At 40.0% G+C, this 13,983-nt stretch overlaps 1 protein-coding gene across 1 annotated transcript in view; it reads left to right on the top strand.

The window, feature by feature from the left end:
* shprh (SNF2 histone linker PHD RING helicase) overlaps window positions 1-13,983 on the top strand; it is a 112,575-nt gene that overhangs the window by 13,381 nt on the left and 85,211 nt on the right. The window contains exons 4-5 of the mRNA XM_060852229.1: window positions 5,335-5,464; window positions 9,907-10,122. Of these exons, the coding sequence (XP_060708212.1) occupies window positions 5,335-5,464; window positions 9,907-10,122 (346 nt within the window). The remainder of the gene's footprint in view (window positions 1-5,334; window positions 5,465-9,906; window positions 10,123-13,983) is intronic.

Here is a 13,983-nt window from a genome sequence, read left to right as displayed (position 1 = left end):
TAATTCTAATTCTTTCCACATATCATTCTAAGAAATGATATCAAAAAGAAATAACTAATGCCTGTAAAAATGGTATGGCAATTATGATGGGGGATTTAAATCCATATGTTGATTCGTTGAACCAGCTCAGTCAGGGTAGCTTTGAGGAGGAGTTCGTTGAGTATAAGTGCAATAGTTTTCTTGAATAGTATGTAATGGAACCAACGAGGGAACAAGCTATCCTAGATCTGGTCCTGTGTAGTGAGACAAGAATAATTAGTGATCTCATCGTTAGGGATCCTCTTGGAAGGAGCAGTCACAGTATGGTTGAAATTAGAGTACAAATGGAGAGTATGAAAATAAAATCCAATGCCGGGGTCCTGTGTTTAAACAAGGGAGACTACAATAGGACGAGGGGAGACTTGGCTAATGTAGACTGAAAACAAAGATTTTATGGTGGTACAGTTGGCAAGTAGTGAAGAACTTTCAAAGCAATTTTTCAAGGTGCTCAGCAAACATATATTCCATTGAAAAGGAAGGACTGTCAGAAAAGGGCTAATCTGCCATGGGTATCTAAGGAAATAAGGGAGGCAATTAAATTGAAAAAGAAGGCATATAAAGTGGCTAAGATCAGCAGGAAACTAGAAGTTTGGCAAAACTTAAAGGTCAACAGAAAGCCACAAAAAGAATTGTAAAGAAAAGTAAAAATGAGAAAAAACTAGTACAGAATATAAAGGCAGATAGCAAACATTTCTCTAAATATATAAGACGAAAAAGAGTGACAAAAGTAACCGTTGGTCCTTCAGAGGATGAGAAGGGGCATTAAGTTATGGGATATGATGAAATGGCTGAGGCATTGAATAGGTATTTAGTGTTGGTCTTCACAGTGGAGGACATTAATAACATGCCAGTAATTGACAAAGAGACAAAGGTAGGCAAGGACCTGGAAACAGTTATGGAAGAGATAGTGTTGGGTAAGCTAATGGAGCTAAGGATAGACAAGTCTCCTGGCCCTGATGGAATTCATCCCAGGATACTATAGGAGATGGTTGGAAAAATAGCAAGTGCACTTGTGGTAATTTGCTAAAATTCACTGGACTCTGGCAGTTCCAGCAGATTGGAAAACAGCAAGTGTGATGCTACTGTTTGAAATGGGAGATAGACAAAAGATGGGGAATTATAGACCAATTAGCTTAGCTTTTTGTAGTGGGGAAGATGCTTGAACCTGTTATCTAAGAAGAAATAGCAAGGCATCTGGACAGAAATTGTCCTATTGGGCAGACACAGCATGAGTTCATAAAGGGCAGGTCGTGCTTAACTAATCTTTTGGAAGACATTATGAGCAAGGTGGATAATGGGGACCCAGTAGAATGTAGTGTAGCTAGATTTCCAAAAGGCCTTCGACAATGTGCCACACAAGAGGCTGCTGCATAAGACAAAGATACATGGCGTTACGTGTAAAGTATTAGCATGGATAGATGATTGGTTAACCAACAGGAAGCAAAGAATGGGGATAAATGAGTGCTATTCTGGTTGACAATCAGTAAACTAGTGGTGTGCCTCAGGGATCAGTGTTGGGACCACAATTAATCATAATTTAGGTAGATGATTGGGAGTTGGGGATGACGTGTAGTGTGTCAAAATTTGCAGGTGACACTAAAATGAGTGGCAGAGCAAAGTGTGCAGAGGACTATGAAACTATGGAACATCGATACTTTAAGTGAGTGGGCAAAGGCCTGGCAGATGGAATAATGTTAATAAATGTGAACTCATCCATTTTGGTAGGTGTAAGAATAAAAAGGATTATTACTTGAATGGTAAAAAGTTGCAGCATGCTGCTATGCAGAAGGACCTAGGTGTCCTTTTGCATGAATCACAGAGAGTTGGTCTGCAGGTAAAACAGGTAGTTAGGAAGGCAAATGGAATTTTGTCCTTCATTGCTAAAGGGATTGAGTGTAAAAGCAGTGAGGTTATTTTGCAGCTATACAGGGTGTTGGTGAGGCTACACCTGGAGTACTGCATGCAGTTTTGGTCTTCTTACTTGAGAAAGGATGTACTGGCGCTAGAGGGGTTGCAGAGGAGGTTCGCTAGGTTGATTCCGGAATTGAGGGGGTTGGCTTATGAGGAGAGACAGTAAACTGGGATTATAGTCATTGGAAGTTAGAAGAATGAGGGGGGGGATCTTATAGAAACATATAAAATTATGAACGGAATAGGAAAAACAGAAGATAGAAAATGTTTCCACTGGCAGCTGAAACTAGGACAAGAGGGCACAGCCTCTAAATTAGGGGGAGCAGATTTAGGACTGAATTGAGAAGGGACTTCTTCACCCAGAGGGTTGTAAATCCATGGAATTCCCTGCCCAATGAAGTAGTTGATACTACTTCACTAAATGTTTTTAAAACTAAGATACTTTTTGGACAATAAAGGTATTAATGGATACGGTGAGAGGGTGGGTAAGTTAGTCCGAGTCCTTGAAAAGATCAGCCATGATCTTATTGAATGGCAGAGCAAGCTCCAATCCTACTCCTGTTCCTAGTTTTAGATTAGATTAGATTCCCTACAGTGTGGAATATCTTATCACTTTCTCATATATTCACCTGGTCTGGAGCTGTGTTTCAGTACATGTAGGAGTCTGATTTGCTGTTGTAACATGGATTTTTACATGGATATTGTAGACTATGGACAGTAATGGTGGAGGCTTTTTTTTTGCAGCATGTGGCTGACCAGGAATTTCCCCTGCTCTTAGCAGTTGCCACTTAATCTGTGTTGGAAGGATTTACTGGTTGAATCTAAACCTTTTGGATGTAGGTTTGCTAACTGAGCTGAAAGGTTCATTTCTAGACATTTCGTTACCTTACTAGGTAACATTTTCAATGGACCTCATGCAAAGCAATGCTGAAAATTCCTGCTTTCTATTTATATGTTTGAGTTTCTTTGGGTTGGTGATGTCATTTCCTGTGGTGACGTTATTTCCTGTTCCTTTTCTCAGGTGGTGGTAGATGGGTCTAACTCGATGTGTTTGTTGATAGAGTTCTGGTTGGAATGCCATGCTTCTAGGAATTCTCGTGCGTGTCTTTGTTTGGCTTGTCCCAGAATGGATGCATTGTCCCAGTCAAAGTGGTGTCCTTCTTCATCCGTATGTGAGGATACTAGTGAGAGAGGGTCATGTCGTTTTGTGGCTAGTTGGTGTTCATGTATGCTGGTTGCTAGTTTTCTGCCTGTTTGTCCAATGTAGTGTTTGCTACAGTCCTTGCACGGTATTTTGTAAGTAACGTTAGTTTTGTTCATTGTCTGTATCGGGTCTTTCAAGTTCATTAGCTGCTGTTTTAGTGTGTGGGTGGGTTTGTGGGCTACCATGATGCCAAGGGGTCTGAGTAGTCTGGCAATCATTTCCGAGATATCTTTGCTGTAGGGGATAGTAGCTAGGGTTTCTGGCCTTGCCTGCTTGTTTGGGTTTGTTGCTGATAATTCGGCGGACTGTGTTCATTGGGTACCCATTCTTTTTGAATACACGGTATGAATCTAAACCTATTTTGCTATCAAGACACATTCCTTGACCACCCAATCATGTGTCAGACTTGAATATGGAACTTCTGGCTTGAATGCAACAATATTACCATTATTCCAGAAAACTTCCTTCCTGAATACTTAACTAACTTCTCTGAAATGCATCTGTGCTGCTATGAACTGCTCCTGTGGTAGCCAGTTGCACATTCTCACCACGTTTTGCCAATGAGGTTTTGTCTGAATTGTATTCTTCCCTAATGGCACTATGTAAAATATAATTTTTGTTTTAGTGTTGGAATTTGCACAACCATAATGCAGAATCCTTCTTGATCCATTGATTGACTAACCATAATTTGGCTATAATTTACTACTTAACTTGCTCACACTCTCTCTCCTGCTTGCTCCCCAATGCTTTGAAAGATGCAGTTAGTTATTGTCAAGTGCATTTAACCCTTACAACATTCCTGATAAAGAGCTTATACTCGAAATGTTGACTCTCCTGTTCCTCGTCTTCTGCGTGACTAGCTGTGCTTTTCCAGCACCACGCTTTTTGACTCTGATCTCCAGCATCTGCAGTCGTCACTTTCTGCAACTCTTACAATTATGCTGAGTTACTTGAGTCTAGTTAACTTTTTCTGCATTAACAATTTGAGAAACTGCAGAGATTAATGGGCAGTAAATGATTGTTGATCAGTTATCTTGGTAATATACAATACACTTCGTCTTAAGACTGGAAAATAATAAGAAAAAAGTGTTTGAACTTGTATAGCTCTTTCCTTTGTCTCTGGCTGTCAGAATAATTTTATTAATTATTTTAATTGCTTTATTTTTAATTACTCCTTTAATTACTGACACCTTTGTGACTGGAAACAGTTTCTCTAAATCAATTCTATCAAAACTCAGAATTGTGACATCTGTTTTAAGTACAACTGAGGTCTCTCATCACTTGAGCTATTCTAGTAACCCCTCCAAAGAGCTGGTATCCTCCTCTCTGTGGTGCCAGAAGCAGAAAGAATATTGAAGCTGGATTGTACCTGCCATCAATAAAGGTACAGCCCAGCTTGAGCTGGTTTTGTATTTTGTTTTTATAAAGGAAAATAAGAAAGAAAAATAACGGAACTGAGGAGATAAGCAGTAAGAGGCAGGGTGGAATGAACAGTTCTCCGATGTACCGTCATGGAGGTAAGCCATGAGATGGGGAGGGAGTCTCTGAGAGAGGCTGCTCCAAAATTATCCCAATCAGGCTACATGGCATGGCATCACTGTCATTGCTGGACATGAATGTCCCAAAGAGTGTCTGAAAAAGGGTGCCTTAAAGTGAATAACTTCCTGTTGTGCTTTTCACTACTAAACGCCATCTCAAAGTGCTTTTTAGCCAAAGCAGCACATTTTGCAGTGTAGTTACTTGTTGTAACATTAGAAACATAGCACCCAATCTACATGTAGTAAACTCACGAAAAGTGATGTGGTGATGACCAGAATTTTTTTGGGGGTGATGATTGAAGGATAATTGTTGGTGAAGACAGCAGAGATAACTCCTCTGCTTTCTCCAAAATAACGTCATGGGATCTTTTCCACTGAGCCAACAAAGGATGTAGTTTACTATCTCATCTGAAAGAATTCACATCCAATATTGCAGCACTTCCTTTGTACTGTACTGAAATGTCAGACATAATGTTTTTGGAGAGGAATTTCAAGCCCTGGAGTGGAACTTGAACCTAGAACTTTCTGACTTAGAGACGAGTGTGCTACCAACTGAGGCACAGCTAACACATATATTTACATTTTATTGATAACTTGTTTATTTAATTGTGACTTACAAGACTTTTTTTTTTAACTCTATAGATTGGTATATATCTTCTTGAGTCTGGTTTGGGAAAACCAGAGTTCCTGAGTGAAGGAAGCTCCAGGATGAAAAAGACAAATGCATTGATGCAGAAACTCATGGAATATTTTTATGACTTAACAATTCCAGGTATAATTTTCAAAGTGAATACAAACGTACAAATCAGAAGCAGGAGTAGACCATTTGATACCTCTACTGTCCTCCAACATTCAACAAGATGATAGCCTCAGCCTCAGTTTCACATTCCCACTTACCCTAGGTATCCATTAATTCCTTAAAATGGAGCCAAGCTGATTTGAGAACAGCATGGAAACAGACCCTCGGTCCAACCAGTCCATGCTGACCGTAATCCCAAACTGAACTGGTTCCACCTATCTGCTCCTGGCCCATATCCCTCAACCTTTCCTATTCATGTATTTATCCAAACATCTTTTAAACATGTACCCAGATGTACCCACATCTACCACTTCCTCTGACTGTTCAGTCCACATACAAACCTCTCGCTGTGTAAAAGACAGTTGCCCCTCCTGTCTTTTTTAAATCTTTCTCCTCTTATCTTAAAAATATGCCCTGTAGAAGCCAGATTAATTGGCTATTCATTTCCTCATTTTCCGCCATGCAGCACTTCTACCAGAAGGATCTTGCATCACAGGTTACCTCATTCTTGGATCAGTGATGCCTTGCTAGATGCTTTAAGAACTGAAGTGCATCAAAACGAAGAACTACAGTATAAAGACTTTTTGGGACCTCTGGTGTGATTTTGAAATCTTGTAATGAATGTAATGCCATGCGATAATGATCCAAATAGTTTTTTTTGTAGTGTTTTCTAAGGGGAAAATATAGATCGGGTCACCATAAATAAGCTAGGAGAAAGTGAGCATGGCATATGCTGGAGATCAGATTTGAGAATGTGATGGTGGAAAAGCACAGCAGGTCAGGCATTCCTGATGAAGGCTTATTCCCGAAATGTCAATTCTCCTGCTCCTCAGATGCTGCCTGACCTGCTGTGCTTTTCCAACACCACACTCTCAACCACCATGAATACGCTGTTTGTTTTCCTTTGAAATAGCGAAGTGATTTTCTTTATTACATACTTGGGAGAGCAGACCTTTGTTTAATTTCACATCCAAAGGATGGTATTTCTGACAGTGCAGTATTCCCTCAGTCTTGTGCTGGTGTCAGCCTAAATTCCTGTGCTCATGTCTTTGGAGTGAGGTTTAAACCTTTGAACTTGTGACTCATAAGTGAGAGTGCAACTCTGAACTACAGCTAATGCTGTATTGTTCTTGATGACCAAAGATAATTACGATCCTATTATTCCTTCTAAAATGTCTCCTCCTAAAGGAACAAAGGGAGAAGACAACCAACAATTGGTACAATTTAATGTGAATTGAAGACATGCAGCCGGCTAAATGCCTACTGAGTATTCTTTGCCAGGTCTCATGGGCCACAGAACAAACCCATCAATGTGCAGAAATGCAAGAGTGACAAAGCGTGTGTGTATATTTGCTGAGTTTTGTGTGTGTTCTTTTAACCCTCCCTGTCCCAGAGAAAAACAAGAAACTCTTGTGTTAATCCTTAAACCTGTCAAATGCAATACATTTACCTTTCCAGTAGTAAGGTAATCCTGGAATGCAAATCTAATGGGCCTTATAATAATGTCCTTATTATTAAGTTATACACTGACCATCCATCAAGTTACCTTGCTGAGACCTTTGGTTCTATATTAGTAATCTTTGTTACCCTGTGCACATTTGCCGAGCCTGGCAACAACAGGACATAGGACAACTCTGGCAGCAATGTTCTAGCTTATCTAATTTGAAAGAAATATTTACATTGCTTTCATCACAGCTGAAATGCAGGAAACCAGCCAAAGGTGCCAAAAGAGATATTGCTTGAGAAATAAAAACATTAGAGCACAATGATGAAAAGAATATGTGTTTCTAAGGTCACATTACCATATATTTTTTGCCTAAGTAGGGTAGGCAGGGTCTCAGTCTAATATATCACCTAAAAGAACAGGTCACTGCCAGTTAGCACATCTTCAGTGCTCCATTGAGAATGCAGTCCTAGAATGTGGCACATTTGTGGAGTGCAGTTTGAACACACAACCTTCTCACTCAGAAGCAAGTGCTCTATTTATTGAGCCAGTTATCCAAAGTTGTTTAAGTAGCTATCTGTATAAACCTACAAATTGCCTCTTGAATATCAGTAAAGTTTCGGCCATTGCTCCCTAGCCAGAGATTATTCCAGACCTCCTTGTTCCCTATTTGAAGAATTGCTTCCTCAGAAGGTCCTAGGTGCAGAAGTCCACCATTCAGTCCCTTGGGTCTGTTCTATCATTCAATCAATTATAAGCAATCCTGAATTTGTTCTCAATTTACATCAATGTTGTCTTATCCTGCTGGCATTTAACTTAAATTCATGCCTGGCAATAACTTTCAGTTCCAACTAGTTGTTTTGCATACCTTTACATTCGAGTTTGTGCCTGTAAAAATCATTGGCCTTCTGTGTTGTACTAATCCAATCCGTTCCCTCACATCCATGCTGGCTCTCTGAAGAACATGATGTGGAGATGCTGATGTTGGACTGGGCTGGACAAAGTCAAAAGTCACACGACATCAGGTTATAGTCCAAGAGGTTTATTTAAAATCACTAGCTTTCGGAGCACTGCTCCTTTTTCAGACTTCTGACTTTCTGAGGAACAATTCAGCTAGTCCTGTTCCTGTTCTCCAATATCCATTTGTTCTCCTCTAATTCAATTCTCATTTGAAAGCCATTACTGAACTTGTCTCCCTCACACTTTAGGACAGTGCATTCTGTGTCTTAATCACTTACCTTGTGAAAAACAAAGTTTTGCCTTGTAGCACTGTTGCTTCTATTGCAATCACCTTAAATCAGTTTTCAACTATTTTGCCAATGGGAACAGTTTCTCTCATCTGTTACACCCCCCCATGATATTAAATATCTCCATCCAACTTCATCTCAGTCTGCTGTAAGGAAAGCAACTCCAGATTGTTCAATCTGCTGCCATAAATGAAGTTTTTCAATCCTGGAATCTGTCTTATAAACCTCTTTGCTGAAACCTCCTTATCCTTGAAAAAACACGGTGTTCAGAACCGAACATGATGCTCCAGATGAAGCCAAGCCAGAGTTTTATTCATTGTAAATTCCTTACTTTGTATTCCATACTTCTAAATATTTCCTGGGATTCTATATTTCTTCTTAACCACTTTTTCAACCCACCTTGCCACCTTCAATAATTTGTGCACACATACGTCCAGGTGTTTCTGTTCCTATATCCTCTTGAGTATTGACTTCTTTAGAATATATTGCCTCTTTTTGTTTTTACTACCAAAATATGTCATTTCATACTTTCCTGTATTGAATTTCATCTCCCACATGTCCACTCAATTTTCTATTGTTAAAAATCACACAACACCAGGTTATAGTCCAACGGGTTTAATTGGAAGCACACTAGCTTTCGGAGCAACGCTCCTTCATCAGGTGATTGTCTCCTTCATCAGACAATCACCTGATGAAGGAGGGTTGCTCCAAAAGCTAGTGTGCTTCCAATTAAACATGTTGGACTATAACCTGGTGTTGTGTAATTTTTAACTGTGTCCACCCCAGTCCAACACCGGGATCTCCAAATCATCAATTTTCTATGTGCTCTTGAAATTTACTTGTGCAGTAGTTTTGCACATCATCTCTCAATTGTGTGAAGCAACAGTTAGCACATCAGATTCTGCTCTAGGTTCATGTATAAACTGAAATTGAATTCCAGACTGAATTTGGCCCCTGAGTTCCAGAAATCTGTCACCTGTCTCAGTTATCTGTATGTGGATGCAGTGAATTGACAGAACTTCTGATTATTAGGAGTGAGGTAGTGAGCAGGACAGAAGTGAATGTGATCTGGGAATCTGCCAAGCCATTTCTTGAGGTTGCAGACAAGCCTTCCAACAGCACTATTTCATGATTCTTTCAATAGCAAGGATGATGTAAACACAAAAATGGTAATGTTAGGCAGAGACACAGGCCCTGAAGAATAAAAAGAGAGAATAAAACAAAACAACAGTAGTTGGGACAAGCTAAAACAAGAGGTTAAATGTATCTTCCTAATGGTTCATAATCTCACCAGCTTTGCATCATTTACAAATGTTGAAACTCTGCTGTGTACAAAGAGAATGTCCATGGTGTACATCAAGAAAAGCAATGATTCTAGTACCAGCCCCTTAGGTTCCAGCCTGGAAAATAACTGCTCAACTCCGTTTTCTGTCATCAGCCAGTTTGATATCAAAGTTGTCATTATGCTCTTTATTCCATGAACTTCAACTTGCTGACAAGCCTATGATGTGACATTTGATCAAACATTAATGAATTTCAAAAGGCATAAATAATGAAAATTTAAGAAACCGTATGACCTATTATTCTTTGAAATCTTGATTATTGCCTTTGGTTCTTCAAAAACTTTTACAACACGATGTTTGTGTGCTGCTGTGTTTTTTTTTTCACATCCTTTTCTGGCATTTACCTCAAATAAAGTGAAAATTTTCTCTACTTTTATTTAGAAAACTCAAACATCACTGAAGAAGCTGATAAAGAACGTGAAAGGGAGAACATTGAAGAGCTTTATGATTTTGTACGGCATGCGCACCAGCAAGAAACTCTGTACATTGAGAAAGTTCAACACCCTTTGCTTGTCCCAAGCCTCCGAGAGTATCAGTGCCAGGCTGTCAGTTGGATGCTTCAGAGAGAACAGTGTAGTGCTGGCCTTTCTTCGAGCAGTAAGTTTGAACAAGAAACCTGTGACTGTAAGCCTCTAACTAGAACATAATTTTTTTGGACTGAAGACAAGTTCCCTTTTGTAGATGAAAATTATTACTGTTCCTTTGGCAGTTTGCTTGTTTTCCTGACGCTTTGAATTGCACTTTAAAGTCAGAAATGGTGAGGTGGTCTTAACATCTTGTCGCTGTGCTGAAGTAGTTCCAACATTGCTGTAGATGACCTTACAACCTAAGGCTTACCAATGTGAAAATACCAGTGTTTTTTGAGCAACTTTTGAGAAGATTTGTAGCTCAGATTGGGGTTCTGGATGTAAGTTTGTTCCCTGAACTGGATGGTTCATTTCCAAATGTTTCTTCACCATATTAGGTAACATCATCAGTGAGCTTCCTGTGAAATGCTGTTGTTTTGTCCCACATTCTGTTTCTGTGTCTTGGTTTCTTATGGTGCATGATATCACTTTTGGTTCTTTTTCTCAGAGGATGGTAGATGGGATCCAAATCTGTGTTTATTGATGGAGTTCTGGTTAGAATGCCATGCTTCTAGGAATTTCCTTGCATGTCTCTGTTTAGTCTGTCCGAAGATGGATGTGTTGTCCCAGTTGAAGTGGTGTCCTTCTTCATCTATACGTAAGGATAGTATTGATAGCAGGTCATGTCTTTTTGTGGCTAGTTGATGTTCATATATCCTGGTGGCTAGTTTTCTGCCTGTTTGTCCAATGTAGTGTTTGTTACAGTCCCTGCGCGTGGACATTGAAAATGGGAAACCAACGCCATTCGACAGAGGACCACCCGCGAACACCTGTACTTCCTGCATGAATGCCTCAGGAATCAGGTACTACCAAAATGTCTTAAATACAAATCACCACTCAACACCCGACTAGCCAAAAGAACAGCAGAACAGAATGGCCACAGAATGTTCAGAAATGACTAGTGATGCCCACAACCGACTCCATAAATACAATTGGGAAATTTCATGCCAAAAAACTTTATACACTAATGCAACAGACCATATATAGACAGACACACTAGAACGAGCTATAAGCATCAAACAGCAGCAAACACAAAAAATGAAAAAGTTAGCCCTTCAGGAAAAACTAGTCAAGCTCACAAGAAAGGCCAACACAGAGGTTTGGATAAAAAACCTGTCAGACCGACCACTAACAGATACACAAAAAGCCGTCCTAGTAAGCGGGTTAATCTACAACTATCAAAGTTTATTCAATGAACTTCATCTTTGCTGGCAAGCTTATGATGTGACATTTGATCAAACATTTAATGAGTTTGAATTTGAAAATCATAAATAATTAAACGAATGAGCCACTGACAAAAAGGACTTCCTATCGGCATTCGAATCAACACTGAAGGACAACTGACTCCCAGAAGAAACCCAGCAGACCATCAGACAGACAGTGCACCAATGTTAAGCAGGAAAAAGGACGGAAACACGCTCAATGCACAGGAAAGGATAGCCTGAGAAACACTCAAAAAAGACAAAACGTTGTAATCCTACCTGCAGAAAAGGGCACGTGACTGTAGTTCTAAACAAAATGGACTACCTTGAAAAAGTGAACTCACTGCTTGCAGTTAATGGCACTTACCAAGAGGTGGCGATAAACATGACCCCCCCCCCCCCCCCCCCCCCTCCCAACAACTAGAAAATTGAATAACATCTTTACAGAAAAGACTTCAGAAATCAGGAGAAGTAAACAAGACAAACCGGGTGGATCCAACACACCACCCTTCTACAGATCACCTGAAGTACACAAACCTGAAGTCCCCCTCAGACCCATAGTCTCACTACCTGGAACACCAACATACAGACTAGCCAAGGAACTCCACCAAAAACTAAAACACCTATTAGAAGGCTCCCACCACTCCAATCACTCTACCCAACAATTCCTGAACACCATCAATGACACCAAGATAGAAGAGGATGATATAATGGTCTCCTTTTGAAGTAACAGCCTTGTTCAATCAATTAACATCAATCTGGTCAAAGAAACACTGACTGCACTACTAGAAGAACCAAAGGCATAAACAACAGATGGTGCCAACTTCTTCGACAAAGATAACATCATCATGCTAGTGGACCTGTGCCTTACCACCACTTCACAATCAATAACATGACCTACAAATAAATCAATGGAATACCCATGGGATCATCAGTATCAGGTGAAGCAATATGCAGAAGCAGTAATGCAGAGACTCGAACATACAGCCCTCCCAACAATCCAACCCAAACTTTGGATCTGCTGCGTGGATGATACCATTTTGTTATCAAAAAATGGAACAAATTAGAGAAAACATACAACACCATCAACAATATCCTTACTGGCATAAAATTCACAAAAGAGGAGGAGAGCGACAACAAATTCCCATTCCGAGATGTCACAGTCAAGTGAACAGTCAGTGGGGTACTCCAAACTAGCATCTATAGGAAAACAACATACATGGACCTAATACTAAACTACAAAAGCAATCATCCCAACACCACAAATGGAGCTCCATCAGGACATTACTTCAACAAGTCACAACACACTACAGCACCCAGGAACTACGAAGAGCAGATAAAAATGCCTATATAGTGTTTTTAAGGAGAACAAATACCCATTAAACCCATTCTGCCGATTTCTCAACAACAAACCTAAACAAGCAGACACAACGTGCCCAGAAACTCTAGCCGCATTACCTTTACATCAAAGACATCTCTGAAATGACTTCCAGACGACTCAGATCTCTTGGCATCACGGTAGCCCACAAACCTACCAACACACTTAAACAGTGGCTAATAAACCTAAAAGACCCTATACAAACAACCAGCATAACAAATGTCATTTACAAAATGCCATGCAAGGACTGTAGCAAACAATACATCAGACAAACAGGCAGAAAACTAGCCACGAGGATACATGAACATCAACTAGCCACAAAAAGACACGACCCGCTATCACTAATATCCTTACATAGAGATGAAGAAGGACACCACTTTGACTGGGACAACACATCCATCCGAGGATAGGCTAAACGGAGACAAGGACAGGAATTCCTAGAAGCATGAAACCAGAACTCCATCAGTAAGCACATTGATTTGGACTCCATCTACCATCCTCTGAGAAAAAGAACCGGAAGTGGTATCACACCCCTAAGAAACCAAGACACACAAATAGAATGTGGGACAAAACAACAGAGCTTCACGGGAGGCTCACTGATGTTACGTTGTATAGTGTTGAAACATCTGAAAAATAACCTTCCAGCCCAGCGAACAAACTTACGTCCTGTGTTTTGTGCCAGTAAGATTTTGATTTTTACTGGTCAAACCCCAGCAGTCTGTCTCAGCACAATTTGGGATCATTCGTCCAACTGATGTCACTTTCTTTCATCTGACCTTCTATATTGTCTCTCGTGTTTTTCTTGTTATCCGTTGAGTGAGTGTATGTTGCTCGACTGTGACTCCATGAGGGGACAAAATCTATTCTAAAAATGTTTCTCCTGGATTCCCTAATGGATTTATTACTAGTTCTTATTGTTATGGACCATAGTTTTGGATTCACTCCCCAAGTGGCAACAGCATCTATTGACTACCATAACAAATTTCTTCAATATTTTAAAAACTTTCATCATGTCATTTCTTGTGTTTCCCTTTCCCAGAGTCTGAACCCAGGCTGTTCAAACCTTTCCTGATAATATTCTTCCTTGTAAATCCTTTTTGCACCATCATCAGAGTTTTTTTTTTAGATTAGATTAGACTTACAGTGTGGAAACAGGCCCTTCGGCCCAACAAGTCCACACCGACCCGCCGAAGCGCAACCCACCCATACCCCTACATTTACCCCTTACCTAACACTACGGGCAATTTAGCTT

Source organism: Hemiscyllium ocellatum, chromosome 3, assembly GCF_020745735.1.
Source record: "Hemiscyllium ocellatum isolate sHemOce1 chromosome 3, sHemOce1.pat.X.cur, whole genome shotgun sequence".
Taxonomy (NCBI): Eukaryota; Metazoa; Chordata; class Chondrichthyes; order Orectolobiformes; family Hemiscylliidae; genus Hemiscyllium; species Hemiscyllium ocellatum.
This window is presented reverse-complemented; position numbering and strand designations above follow the sequence as displayed.